The following is a 14,843-nucleotide window of genomic DNA, read 5'->3' as shown; positions in this document are numbered from 1 at the left end:
GCCTGTGTGTAAGCCAATCTAAGTTTTCATGTTCTTGCTGTATCTGAGGCTAGTCTTTTATCTGTCCTTGGGATGATAATAAATCTAAATATCTCAATGCCCCTAATTTCTGTTGTTGGCTCTTTTCTGCATATGCTTCCACCGATGATTTTAATCGATTTTGGGGCTTATTCTTCCTTTGTATTTCCTCCAGATTTTCATAAGGGCTGCTCTTATCTGGTGAGTTTCCTTCTTAAATTTCTCAGTCACAAGGCCAGAGCAGGTCATGCAAAATCCTGCTTAAAATTAATCTCTAGCATAAGATCTCTTTAGCGGATTATCAATCCATTCTACAATCCATGTTAATGCCGTAACGTGGTGGTATAGCTTTAAGTTAGGTACTCCTAAACCTCCCATTGATTTGTCATCTTGTAAAATCCTGAAGGCAACTCTGAGTCGCTTATAATTCCATATTTTTTTAGCCAGTTTTGGAGTGTTTTGTCCTTGATGTCCAGGGGAAGAGATTGGAATAGAAAATTCATTTTGGGTAACACTTTAATTTTTATTGCCGCTATTCTTGCAGACAACAACAAGTTTAGTTTTGACAATCTAATCAGTTCCTCCTTAATTTTGGCCCCATGTCTTACTGTAGTTCTTCTGAATTATTTTCTTGAGATCCTTGTCTAGGTGAATGCCCAGGTATTTATTTTTTTACAGGCTGACAGTGCAGCCTGTCATTTCCTGCATTTCTTCTATTTTCTGATTATTTGTGAATAGGAAAATCTTTGATTTTTTAACTGTAGACTTGACCGGAATTGTTAAACGATTCATCACTCTTGATTCTCCAGGCTTGTCTAATGTTAATAATATATTGTGTAACTTCTTATCTTGAATTCTTGTTTTCCAGCTGTAAGTTTCAATACTTTATCATCTGCTCTTATTTTGTTAGCCAATACTTCCAGTAAGATGAGCCTCTTGTGGCGCAGAGTGGTAAGGCAGCCGTCTGAAAGCTTTGCCCATGAGGCTGGGAGTTCAATCCCAGCAGCCGGCTCAAGGTTGACTCAGCCTTCCATCCTTCCGAGGTCGGTAAAATGAGTACCCAGCATGCTGGGGGGTAAACGGTAATGACTGGGGAAGGCACTGGCAAACCACCCCGTATTGAGTCTGCCATGAAAACGCTAGAGGGTGTCACCCCAAGGGCCAGACATGACTCGGTGCTTGCACAGGGGGATACCTTTACCTTTACCTTACTTCCAGTAAGATGTTGAATAAAAGCAAAGATAGTGGGCATCCTTGCCCTGTTCCTTTGTTCTGAATCTTTTCTTCTGTCACCATTCCATTAATCAAAATTCTCACCTCTTGTTTAGAATATATTCTGTATATCCATTTCTCAAAGCTTGTTCTGTTGGAGAATAGCAGAAAATTCCAGCTGGCATTGTCAAAAGCTTTTTCAGCATCTAGGAATATGCAAGCTGTTTCCTTTGCTTTAAATCTCCAAAGTGCTTAAAGCAAAGCGGATGTTATCTTTCATTTCATAAAATCATAGAATAAGAGTTGGAAGGGATTTCATGGGTCATCTAGTCCAACCCCCTGCACTGTGCAGGATATTCAAAACCTTATTGCTTATCCACCATAACCTGCCACCCCCTTGAGCCTTCACAGAATCAGCCTCTCCATCAGAGAAACTGCTCTGTCAGGAACTTCTTCCAGATGTCTACACAGAATTTCTTTTGAATTAATTTCAGCCCATTCGTTCTGGTCCATCCCTCCGGGGCAAGAGAGAACAACTCTGCTCCATCCTCTATATTGCAGCCTTTTAAATACCTGAAGATGGTTATCAGACCCCCTCTCAGTCATCTCCTCTCCAGGCTAAACAGACCAAGCTTACCAAACCTTACTTCGTATGTCTTGGTCTCCAAACCCCTCACCATCTTTGTTGCCCTCTGGACACATTCCAGTTTATCTACAGTTTGTCTTCCTGATATGAATCCCGTTTGTCATTGTGGTTGACTTCTACACGTCATGAGTCTTTTGTCCAGGATATTTGTAAGTATCTTATAATCTACAGTATATTGGCCTATAAGACACTGGTACCTGTGTGTCTGCACCTTCTTTGGGGATTAATGATATGTGTGCTCATTGCCAGGTTTCTGGATATGTTTTAGCATCACCCTCAATGATTTCATTAATTATTTTTTGTAGGGGCAAGGTTAATTCATGCTTCAACTTTTTATAGAACTCCACCGATCATCCATCTGGTCCTGATGCTTTACTCGGCTTTTAAGATGATGTGGCATCATCTGTATTTTGAATTGTGATTTTCCAATTTAACTGCTTCTGATGTTCTTGTGTGCATTTCTTTACAGAGGTGTCCTGCAAGTAATATTTTGTTTTGGCTTCTTTCGTATAGTCCTTTGAAGTAATTGAGGAAACTTGGACAATTGACAGTTCAGACGTTATCCTGATAGCTCCCGCATGGCCTCGCCAACCATAGTTCCCTTTACGCCTCCAAAGTTTGAGCGAGTGTATTACCCTTCTTCAGAATCCCCCTCCCCCCATATCTGGATATTGCCCATCTGCATCTCTCAGCCCGGCAAATCGGGGAGATAAATATCTCTTGGGGTTTGAGAGGTGTTACTTCAATCCTGTAAACCCTCTACAAGACATGCCTACACTTTAATGTGAGATAAGTTCCAAGCATGGGCTGCTGAGAGGGGCCTTTGCCTCTTTACTTGTCCCCATCCCCTAGTTCTTTATTACCTTTTGTCCTTAGCAAAAGCTGGGCCATTAGTGGCATCACTTCACATACACCAAACTAATTTGGCTGTGTTTCATGTAGACAATTTATGCACTGGGAACTTCACTGCCCCACCCCCTGTCAGGAGCACAGATCGGGGTCTGATGAAGTGCACCAGGCCAAATGCTCCCCCATGTGGGTGCAGGAAGAGGTGGGGCAACCTGCCATGACTAAAACTCCAGCCTGCAGCCCAGCATGAAACCTCCAGTGCATAAACGGTCGTAGAGGTGCAAGGTTCCTCTATTTCCTCTCATAAGATGTCCTATCATTTCTTCCAAGGTTTAACAAATTTGTACCCTCCTCTGCCTAAGTGGATTCCACAGTGGTCCCTACAAATAGTCTTACCAACTCACATCTCCACCTTTCAAGCTTCTGGGATCAGTGTCCCTTGCAGCTCTGGCTATGAAAGTAGCCTTTGTGGTAGCTGTCACCTCAGCCAGACTCATGGAAGAGCTCACAGCTCTGAGATCCAACTCTCCCTATATGGAGTTTTTTTCCTGGCAAGGTGGTACTGCGCCTTTCCAAAGAGTTTCTCCCCAGGCAAAGATTTATTTTATCTGCCTAATCTGTTCAATCTGTATGCAGACCATATAAAGATTTATTAGATTTGATAAAGGAGAAGTGAAAATTGGTAGAATATTAACAATTTGAGATATGGAGAAAACATTATTACTGGCAGAAAATACTGAAGACCCAAACAACTACTGATTAAGATTAAAGCAGAAAGTACCAAAGGATTTCAGATGGATATCAAGAAGACAAAAGAAGACAAAAATAATGACTACTGGGGATTGTTGATTATTTAAAAAATGGAAACTGTCCAAGATTTTCTATTCCTTGCCTCCATTATCTATAAAAAGGGAGACTACATCCAATAAATAGGAAAGAGATTGAGACTGGGGAAGGCAGTCATGAAGAAGCTAGAAAAGATCCTTAAGAAAAAGAATGTGTCACAGTCAACCAATATCAAGATAATCCATGCCATAGTAGATTCATTTGACGTGTTGGAGTAGTTTTACTGATACCATGGACTGACAGACAAATAAGTGGGTTCTAGACCAAATCAAGACTCCCTAGAAGCTAAAATCCAACAACTGAGGCCACTTTGGTTTTATTATGAACAGATAAGACTCATTTGAAAAGATAATGCTAGAAAAAGTTGAAAGGAGCAGGAAAAGAAAAAAATCCAACATAAGATGGATTGACTCCGTAAAAGAAACCATGGTCCCAGTCTACCAGATCTGAGCAAAGATCTTAGGACATTTTGGAGGTCACTAATTCATAGGGCTGCCATAACTCAGAAGTGACTTAATGGCATGTAACATATAACACAATATCTGTTCTATAAAATCCAAACAGCCAACATAGCAACAATAATTTTCATCTTGGTCAAATATGCACCAGCTTGCTCAACCTGACTCAATGATAAAAATCAGATGACAAGCTGAAGCAGCAAGTTCTTAAGGCTACAAGCAACCTGGAGAAAAATGTCTTGCACTTGCAGGTTTAATGTGAAGAAATGGACATGTGGAATTTTCCATAATAATATTACCTAGTGAATAATCCTGCTATACCTGTGTTAAATGGCCAGGCTGTTGGAAACCTTATCAATCATGTGATCAGCTTAAGCCAAACTACCATTTCTTACATAAACAGTAGCAGAAGACTGCAGGTTATCTGGAAGGCACACAGAGCATCACTTACCTCTTGGATCCACATAAGGGGAATTCTTTATGGGGAAGAATTTACTAGCTATAAGGTCCATATTGCCAGCTATGAACAACTGTGTTTTTTTAGCTACTTACCTGCTAACTGGAGAGTAGTTAATGTAGTATGACCCAATTCAGTTTCCTCTTTCCCTGTTGGATAAACTAAAAGAAATTAGGCAACAGGACTTCCCTTAAGGGAGCATTAATATAGAGTGTAAGGCTAAATGCTATTGTATCTCAAGAGTTTGAAATTCACTAAAAATTAGCAGTATCGCATCTTGAATTTGTAAAAGTTGTCATTGTCACAGTGACTCTAGAAAATAAGATGTAGAAATATTTCCAGGCCATACCATTATGGTTACAATAATAAAGCAAAACTACTAGGGCAGGAGATTTTTGGCTTGTTTTGCTCTGAGTAACAGACAAGGCTGAGATTGGCCCTCCCACTCAGCAAGGTATGTTTGGTTAATTGTCTGGGTACCAATACAGTCCCACATGGTTCTGAACATGAACAAGACAACTCATAGACTAGCCCTGTAGGACTCTAATAGTGTCCTTTCTCTGGTGTAACTTCACACAAAGACATGCCAGAATCAACGTTTCATGTTTTATTGTACCTGCAGCAAAAATAAGACAGTCACAGACTCATTCTCAAAAACCTGTGCAAAGAACAAAGAGTAATGTAGAATTTTTTGTGTGGAACACATCTTCTAGCATGCCCACTAAAATGGATGTGAGTACGGATGTGATGTCCATAGTCCCACCCCAGGTAGCATGCTAGAAGAGATGGGGGTGGCTGGTGGAGGAGGCCAAGGCTGTGGCTGAGGTGGCAGCCTATGCAGACGCAGGTGGTGGCAAACCTTCTGTGTGCAGACAACGGCCACACCGCCTCCATCATCTCTAGGTCCACCGCACCCAAGTCTCCAGGCTAGCCCTGAAGCCCTTGATATCATACCTCAAAAATGGCAGGGTCACTAGGTAAACACTTATCCTTTGAATTTATACTACACAGCATATTCCTAAACAACCTTCTGTCTTGGGCATCAGTTTGTGTTAAGCTATTAGATGCAGAAGTTAATGACAATTTTGGTCATAACATAATTTTTTAGCGTATCTGAAAAGCACTTTATAAACCATTTCCTCTATATTGCATTGTAGATAAAAGGTCACATAGCAAAACCTAGCTAAACAAATAATTTTTTCTCAATACAAAGAAGAAATATATATCAGATCCTGGTCTCCAATATGGAACTAATGTCAATTTGCAAAAAACTGTATGGTCAATTTGTTGTGGTTGTTAGATGTGAAGTCGTGTCTGACCCATCGTGACCCCATGGACAATGATCCTCCAGGCCTTTCTGTCCTCTACCGTTCCCTGGAGTCCATTTAAGTTCGCACTGACTGCTTCAGTGACTCCATCCAGCCACCTCATTCTCTGTCGTCCCCTTCTTCTTTTGCCCTCAATAGCTCCCAGCATTAGGCTCTTCTCCAGGGAGTCCTTCCTTCTCATGAGGTGGCCAAAGTATTTGAGTTTCATCTTCAGGATCTGGCCTTCTAAGGAGCAGTCAGGGCTGATCTACTCTAGGACTGACCAGTTTGTTCGCCTTGCAGTCCAAGGGACTCGCAAGAGTCTTCTCCAGCACCAGAGTTCAAAAGCTTCAGTTCTTTGGTGCTCGGCCTTCCTTATGGTCCAAATTTCACAGCCATACATTGCAACTGGGAAGACCATAGCCCTGACTAGATGCACTTTTGTTGGCAGGGTGATGTCTCCGTGTTTTAGGATGCTTTCTAGATTTGCCATAGCTTTCCTCCCCAGGAGTAAGCGTCTTTTAATTTCTTTGCTGCAGTCACCATCTGCAGTGATCTTGGAGTCCAGGAAAATAAAATCTGTCACTATCTCAATTTCTTCCCCATCTATTTGTCAGCAATTGCGAGAGCCAGATGCCATGATCTTAGTTTTCTTAATGTTAAGTTTCAAGCCAATTTTTGCTCTCTCCTCCTTTACCCGCATCAAGAGAGGCCCTTTAGTTCCTCTTCCCTTTCTTAGAGTGGTATCATCTGTATATCCGAGGTTGTTGATATATCTCCCTGCAATCTTGATCCCAATTTGTGATTCATCTAACCCTGCCTTTCTCATGATGTGCTCTGCATACAAGTTAAATAGGCAAAGCGACAGTATACAGCCTTGCCGAACTCCTTTCTCAATTTTGAACCAATCAGTGATTCCATGCCCAGTTCTCACTGTTGCTTCTTAACCTGCATACAGGTTTCTCAAGAGACAAATAAGATGCTCTGGTATTCCTATCTCTTTAAGAACTTGCCACAATTTGTTGTGCTCCACACAAACAAAGGCTTTAGCATAGGCAATGAAGCAGAAGTAGATGTTTTTCTGGAACTCCCTAGCTTTCCCCATGATCCAGCGTATGTTGGCAATTTGATCTCTAGTTCCTCTGCCTCTTCAAAATCCTGCCTGGACTTCTGGAAGATATTGCTGGAGCCTAGCTTGTAGGATTTTGAGCATAACTTTGCTAGCATGAGAAATGAGTGCAATGGTCCGGTAGTTTGAGCATTCTTTGGCTTTGCCCTTCTTTGAGATTGGAATGTAAACTGACCTTTTCCAATCCTGTGGCCATAGTTGAGTTTTCCAAATTTGCTGGCATATTGAGTGTAGCACTTTTACTGCATCGTCTTTTAAGATTTTGAATAGTTCAACTAGAATGCTGTGTCACCTCCACTAGCAGCTTATTGTTGCTCAGACTTCCTAAGGCTCATTAGACTTGACATTCCAGTATGGTCAATTAGAAGGTTGTAAATCATTTCTTTTATCGCCAACCCATCACAACCAGAGCAATTTGGTGCTCCTTTCCCTCCCTCCCATGCTATTTTCCTACTTTTTTCAGCATGGAAATAAGGCAGAAGGAGCATCAATGATCCTGTGATCTCTCTGCAGCCATAGGAAGAGATTGTCTTCAGTGAAGTTCATCTTGCTGAGGAAATTAAACTTAATTTTCTGTGTTTATTTTTCAGTCTTGTTAATTCATCAAGTTGATGTATCCTCTCAGGTTTAATTTTGTTTACTCCTTCAATTATTTTCTGTTAGAAAAGCGGGTGACTTCATTATAGCCCATACTCTTTCTCGAAAATATAAAGTCAGACTTTTCGTGAAATGCGCTAAAATCTGGGAGGTTTTCGATTTGTAGTTACGGAGGTGCCAGCCTCCAGGAGGGACCTGGGACTCCCCCGCAATCACATCCCCAGTCAAGAGAAAAGGCCTTGGGAAGGAGCCCTGGACAGCACCCCATTGAAGTCCCTACCCTCCCTCTGCAGGCTCCACCCTCAACGTCTCCAGGTTTTCCCCACCCCAGAGCTGGCAGCCCAAAATCAAGGCCCGATCAATGCCACGCTGAAAACAAAAGAAATGTGTATGCGCACGGGGCGAGTCGGCGACACGCGTCTTCAGGAACCCGAGAAGGGACCGCCGCTGCCCGCCCGGAGGCGCCGCTCTGACGAGGCGTCCTTGCCTCATTCGGCGGCACTGCAGAGGCGCCGCCCTCGCGGCCTGCAAAGAAACGGCCCGGCGTAAAATGGCGGAGGGGAGGTCACGTGACGCTGGCTGAGTCGCGGCAGAGATGGAGGCGGCGGCGGCGGCGGAGGCGCTTCCCGAAGGGGTTGCGGGAGAAGTAGAGGTAAGAGGCCTCTGCTGTGGGCGCTGTCGCGGGACGTCCCGACGGTGCGCTGGAATGGCGCAGCGGCCCCTGGCTGCAGCGAGGCCGCGGGAATGAACCAATCTTGCAGGTTTCACTTTTGTCTTTTTTGACAGAGCTGGGGAAAGCGTATTAGGGATGCCCGCTCAGGATTTGGAAATCCTTGAAGATTGGGGATGGAGCTTTGGGAAGGCGGGGGTTTGGGAAGACGAACAGTATTGCCATTCTCTGGGTTGTAGCTAGCGACTTCCCAGAAGTCGCTGAAGAAAATCGACGCTTCGCAAGTTGGCCTCTATCGTATTGTACCCTGCAGCAGTCCTAGCTTGGCCTGATGCTGTGTGCATTTGCTGGGAAGGACATTTTGTTGGGATTCTTGAGGTTTTTTAGTCCTATATAAAAAGGGGCATAGGACTTTAGCCTTTGGTAATTTGTAATGTTGCTACTCTACTGTAAACTCTGTAGAGGGGTGACATTTTTACACAGTGTAATCCTAAAATTACACAGTGTAATCCAATAAACAATTCCACACTGAAAATGGGGCAGTCTATTGAATTAGGGATGCCAGCCTCCAGGTGGGACCTGGGGATCCCCTGGAATTACAGCTAATCTCCAGACTACAGAGATCAATTCTCCTGGGTAGAATGGATGCGTTGAAGGGTGGACTCTATAGCATTGTACCCCACTGAGGTCTCTGTTCTTCTCCGCTGCCATACCCAATCTCCAGGACTTTCCTAATCTTGATCCTAACCCCTTCCTGCACACCTTGAGTAGACTTGCCTAGGATTGCTTCCTAAGGCTTTTGCAGCAAAATTAAATGAAATAGTATAAATCCAGTGGTTCCATGGAAATAACAACGCTTTATTTAGCATCCGTTTTTGTGAATCAGAGCTTAATGATTTTGGAATAAATACTTTTCATCTTTAAGGTGCCAGTGAGGTTGGGTTTAACTGTGGAGTAAGAGTGTCCCTGTGCATCTTTAGAATAAACCTACCCCACAGTCCCACTCAGAGTAGCTTTTATCAGTTCTCTATATGTCAACCAGAGCCTCTTGTGGCGCAGAGTGGTAAGACAGCGACTTGCTGTCTGAATCTGTCTGCCCATGAGGTTGGGAGTTCAATCCCAGCAGCCAGCTCAAGGTTGACTCAGCCTTCCATCCTTCCGAGGTCGGTAAAATGAGTACCCAGCTTGCTTGCTGGGGGGTAAACGGTAATGACTGGGGAAGGCACTGGCAAACCACCCCGTATTGAGTCTGCCATGAAAACGCTAGAGAGCGTCACCCCAAGGGTCAGACATGACTCGGTGCTTGCACAGGGGATACCTTTACCTTTACCTTTATATGTCAACCAGAGCCAGGGCCACCTTCTCCATGGCCCCAACCTGGTGGAACCAGCTCACCAATGAAATTAAGGCCCTATCTGAACTCAAACAGTTCCATGGGGCCTGTAAAATGGAGCTCATCCACCAGGCTTTTGGTTGAGACCAGTCCCAGGGGCCTCCCTCAAACCCAGCCTCCTGTCAAGCAACTCTTAACACACCACACATCCCAGCCTAAAGCTGCTGCCCAGCTGCTGTCTCCCCCCTCTGTCCTCATCTATTACCCTGTGCACAGTGTCCCAAGTTTTGAATGCTGTTCACCTGTTCTTGTTTATTACACCTTCTGTTCCTATTGTTATACATGTTTTAAATGTACTAGTTCCGCTATTCAGTATACACCACCCCAAGACGTCATAGTGTGGGGCAGTATAGAAATCAAAGACATTAATAAAACAAACACATAAATAAACTCTTCATATTTCTTAAACAGACTTATTTAAGCTCATGGATCCCCATTCACTAAAATGGACTTTGATAGGCATGTGCTAAACACATGAAGCTTCTTTTCTGCTATCTGGTGATTATTCAGTCTGCCTCAATACTGTTTTCTGTGGCAACACTGTGCAAGGTCTTGAGTAGGAATCTTTCCATGCCTTGCTACCAGAAAGCCTTTAACTGCAAATGCCAAAAACAGAACCTAATTTTCTTTTTTTGCCTGCAAAGCACTAACACATTGAGCTTTGATCCCTTCCTGTTGAAGGAGTGGGAAAAAATAACATTTTATTTACTAATGGATCATTTGCACTGCAATATGTCTCTATGGTACAGGATTTGCAGTAACCCATACAGAACTGAGGTAGCATCGTGTTCCTTCTGAAAGATGTCACAGTAGTTTTCTTCAAGTTGTTTGAAGTACTGCAGACAGTTTAGGAATAACAGTGTACCAACTTCAACCTAGTGGACAGAGTACTTTTTAAAATGGTAGCTTTCTCCATAATTCCTTATTCTGTGTAAGAGATATTGGAGAATCACTGCTTTTCCTTGGCCTAGGAACCAGCGGAAGGAAATAGCATTAATCAACTCATCACTAAAATGGTAGTACCATCAAGTACTTTTCTGTACAAGCGACAGGTAGCGGTGGTTGTGGATGGCTTGGTCTTCCATAGCATCACAAACATGGCTGCAAGTATGAGCATCAAGCAGATGCAGCATAGAGATAGGAGCCTGGTGTGTTGGTGTTGATCCCATCTGCAGGATTGAAAGGGAGCCTATAAATGCCTTCTTTTAAATGGCCATAAACTTTCTTTTCAGGAACAACTAGTCATGGTAGAACTGTCAGGTATAATTGATTCGGATTTTCTGGAGAAATGTGAGAACAGATGCAAGATTTTGGTAAGTGTGATTAATAATAACTCACAACTTTTCTCAATAAAATCAGAGTCCAGTAGCACCTTTAAGACCAACAAAGATTTATTCAGGACGTGAGCTTCAGACTATGCTTTGTTTTGCCCTCAGTTATTTTGGAGGGCTGTTATAAGAAAATTCCTTTTTTGCAGAGGCATTGTCCCTGTGCCATCAGATTGTCCCTGACTGACCATCAGATTCTCAGTTATTATGTGGCAGCGCCTGGTGAGACCTGGTGCTGAGCCCCACTTCCTGTACCACCACCCCCACTGTCTGTCTTCCGAGGCCATGCCCACACTCTTGAGGGTGGGACCAGCTGTGGAATACAGATGGCGGCACAGTCTGTTGCCTGTCTTCCAAGGCTGTCACTGCTCTCCTGATGGCTGAGACGGGTGGTGGCAGCACAGCAAGTGGGGCTCAATTCCAGGCCTGCCAGCCTCCAGCTACTGCTGTGCTCCCTGGGGTGGGGCAATGGACATCATGTCCATTATCATTTCTGTTACAGGGTGTGTGCCAGTAGATGTGTTTCCACGTCAGCATGGGAACATTTTTTGTTTCACTGTTCTATACATAACATTATCCAAGGTCATTAATTCAACCATTACTGGAGAGATATTCAGGCCTCTCATCAGGGGGAAAGGTGAAGAAGCTCCTAAGCAACTAAAATAATTCATTAACTGTATTGCCAAATTATTTGCTGCCACCATTAAGCTGCCCAGTCTTTTTATAGGGTTTTTATATATGTAGAAGATATACATATATAGTATCTTTACAATTTATAACATGAATTTTAAATTTTTACTTACCAGTTTATATTTCACTGATTTACATAGTTTATTGTATCTATTTGGTATTTCAACTGCAGTTTGGTCTAAATGACTGTAATAAAATTCATTCATTCTTAAAGCACCTGTTCTTGTCACATACCTTGAAAGGCCCTTGCTGGGATCGCCAAAAGTAAGCTGTGACTTGACAACATACCTGTTGAGCTTTGGCCAGTCGTAGGTTCCCATTGTGGATATGCATGGCAAAATAGGCATGTATGTACTTTGCACAGTATATGTGTATGTACTCAAGCAGAAAATTTATCCAAAATGTCCTTCAGTGAGCTTTAGAGTTTTCAGTAGGCCTAGCCTAGTCTTTAAATACAAAACTTGCTTGGAAATAATTAACATTTGCTTCTTTCTTGTAAATAGATTTGTTTTGGAAGTGCACACCATCTGACCATGATAGTATTGCTTTGTTCTTGGTTGCCCCTTCTTTGCAGGGAATAGATACAGAGAGGCCCATTTTGCAAGTAGACAGATATGTCTTTGCTGGGGAGTATGAAGGTAAGATAAATGTTATGAGCTAATTACTCATTACTAATTTCAATGCAAAGAACTGTGTAACTTGTTCAATAAGGCCAGTGTTGTGGTTACTGGTAATCTCTAATTCTTTTCTATGAAAAATCTTTCCAAGGTTAATAAAATCAATACTTCTGAAATATAAAAGCTAAATATAATGAAAGAACTAAAAGCCAGTGCTACAACTTTCAGTTCTAAGCTTTAAGTCTGGTACAAATCAGTTCTGAAGCTGAGAAGAATCTCAAAAATGTTTTGCAATATATGTTCGGGCCAGCTAATAAAGGAAAAAAGTTAAATTCCTCTGAGGTAACTTAAGTACCTTGTGTGATCCAAAACAACTATATGGATCCTGGCCATTATTCATTGGCTTCCTAACTGTATAGAGGCTAATCTCGCTACATTTCTATTTGACTTAACAAATGTGGCTATTTTGAATGTTAGATCCTGTAAAAAGAAGTGTGTACCTTTAAAAAACTGTTCATTGTTGCCTCCAGATACCCTTGGTACCTGTGTGGTGTTTGAAGAAAACCACGATCATGGTAAGTAATGCATTATATGTATCCAAATTTTTCAGAGGCTTAGAGATGATTGCCAGTCTGTTAAACTTTTAAACTTTCAAACAATTAGCATACCACCTTAAAATATTCTGTAATAATTTTGTTTACAGTAGATGCAGAAGGAAACCAAAAATTAGAGCTAAAATACAAGTACCACACAATGAAGAAACTGAATATGACACGGACACTCCTCAGTGAGAAAAAGGAAGGAGAAGAAAACACAGGTGAAATTTTAACTTTGTGAAATTATCTTCAGTCTATAAAATAATCTTCAGTCTAGAACCCTCTGACTATACTTGTAGGTTTCTTATATTCCATATACTTCTCCCACATCCTATTCTGTCAGAATTCTCCCATTCTTCTCTCCTCCCCACAGGGACTTTGCAGGTTTACTCTATCCTTTCAGTGATCATAATGGAATTCAGTTCTACACCTTATATTTATTAACATAAGCAAAAAAATGCTAGTCAGTTTCCTGAGGAGTTTGCACTCTTGATATTGAAATTGAGCGAGGATCTAAGCAGTGATGGGTTTCGTATAAACAAATATATCTTTTATAACAAAATCTTGCCACTCACCTTTCTTTCTATGACAGGTGGCGGAGTGGAATGGCTAGAGCTTAAGGACAAAGATTTCCCATATAGCAGACCGAACATGATCTGCAATTTTTTGTATGAAAAAGAAGAGGAGATGGCTGAGTCTCAAGGCAAACTGGCTGAAGAATCTGAAGGAGAAGCCAGTGACAAAGCAAACTTTGAGGAGAACTTTGAACCTGAGATTCAGCCTAGTGTTGAAATTGACGACTCTGTCCAGAACTTGGATAACACTAGCCCTGAAGCAGTGGATTCTCCTTCCTTGAATATTCAGGATACTACCTTAAATGATTCTTCTTGTTGATGTGAAGTCAGTAATTTAGAGATTATCACTAAGAGAGGTAATTAATACATTGTAAGTTTCAGGGGCATCTCTCTGACTTCTGTACATAGTTAACTGGAAAGCTGAATCCGAATCTTATATGGCAATTTAGGATCTGGATAACTGTGTACCTAGTGCATGCCCCATGAAGCTTTTGACTTTTCTTTCTACAAGTAGCCCACCACTACCTAACTATATTGCAACACCAGCTATTTTTTAAAATTCAAGTGAGTTTCATTAGCATTTTGCACAGCTGGAAGCTGCAATTCAGAGGGGAAAAAAGCCAGTTGGTCATATGCTACCCTCTGAGCATGCTTTCTAGGGCTTTCTGGAATGCAGCTTTGTTATCTTATGACATCTCACTTCCTCAGAATTGCAAAGACCAGAAGATTGATGAAAAATTGATGTTAACCCATTTTTTATTCTATGTACACAAATAAATTTGCAAAGAATTGTCCACTTGTTTGTAAAATACATTTTCGCTGTTCTCAGATACTTAGTTTTACTTGTTTGGTGTATTTATTTCTTGAGCGAGCTCAAGACAGCAGACATGGTTCTCGCTCCTTCCTTTTTATCTTGTGCCTTGCTGGTCCTATTCCATCACACCAGGTGAAAAATTTATGTGATCTGAAGAGAAACCAGAGTTTTGGAATCTGTAACTGGAATTGTTAAAAAATTTAGTTTTATGCTTTGCCATTTTCAGCCTGGTTGGTGTAGTGGTTAAGAGGGCAGACTTCTAATCTGGCGAGCCGGGCTTGATTTTGCACTCCCCCACATGCAACCAGCTAGGTGACCTTGGGCTCTCCACAGCACTGATAAAGCTGTTCTGACTGAGCTGTAATATCAGGGCTCTCTCAGCCTCACCTCCCTCACAGGGTATCTGTTGTGGGGAGAGGAAAGGCAAGGCAACTGTAAGTTGCTTTGAGTCTCCTTTGGGTAGAGAAAAGCGGTATATAAAAACCAACTCTTCAATTTTTCTTTTATGCCAATAAAGGTAATCTGACTCCGACACGACACAAGAGACAAGGAAGAAAGAAGGAGATAGACACAGGGATAAGCAAAAACCTCTCTTCATTCCAATTAAGCATGTTTTTGGGTTACTTTGTATAAAAGAAGGG

At 42.0% G+C, this 14,843-nt stretch overlaps 1 protein-coding gene across 3 annotated transcripts; it reads left to right on the top strand.

The window, feature by feature from the left end:
- Window positions 1-7,827: 7,827 nt before the first annotated feature.
- On the top strand, window positions 7,828-14,225 carry GTF3C6 (general transcription factor IIIC subunit 6). 3 transcript variants are annotated; one of them, XM_077302030.1, is made up of 6 exons: window positions 7,828-8,171; window positions 10,815-10,895; window positions 12,175-12,238; window positions 12,748-12,792; window positions 12,924-13,034; window positions 13,406-14,225. In XM_077302030.1, the coding sequence occupies exons 1-6, from the start codon at window positions 8,115-8,117 to the stop codon at window positions 13,705-13,707; spliced, it is 660 nt and encodes a 219-aa protein (XP_077158145.1). In that variant the 5' UTR covers window positions 7,828-8,114; the 3' UTR covers window positions 13,708-14,225. The 3 variants fall into 3 exon arrangements, with proteins under 3 accessions (XP_077158145.1, XP_077158135.1, XP_077158155.1); XM_077302020.1 differs by having other exon boundaries at window positions 7,830-8,171; window positions 12,921-13,034; XM_077302040.1 differs by having other exon boundaries at window positions 8,117-8,280; window positions 12,921-13,034.
- The last annotated feature ends 618 nt before the right edge of the window (window positions 14,226-14,843 follow it).

The sequence above is a fragment of the Paroedura picta genome, chromosome 1, assembly GCF_049243985.1.
Source record: "Paroedura picta isolate Pp20150507F chromosome 1, Ppicta_v3.0, whole genome shotgun sequence".
Taxonomy (NCBI): Eukaryota; Metazoa; Chordata; class Lepidosauria; order Squamata; family Gekkonidae; genus Paroedura; species Paroedura picta.
Note: the sequence above shows the minus strand (reverse complement) of the source record. Positions and strands in the feature narration are given on the sequence as shown.

Coding starts and splice junctions, on each gene's coding strand:
- GTF3C6 (XM_077302020.1), top strand. CDS start 8,115: ATGGAGGCGGCGGCGGCGGCGGAGGCGCTTCCCGAAGGGGTTGCGGGA. Junction 8,172..10,814: donor GGGTTGCGGGAGAAGTAGAG/GTAAGAGGCCTC, acceptor CTTTCTTTTCAG/GAACAACTAGTCATGGTAGA. Junction 13,035..13,405: donor GGAAGGAGAAGAAAACACAG/GTGAAATTTTAA, acceptor TTTCTATGACAG/GTGGCGGAGTGGAATGGCTA.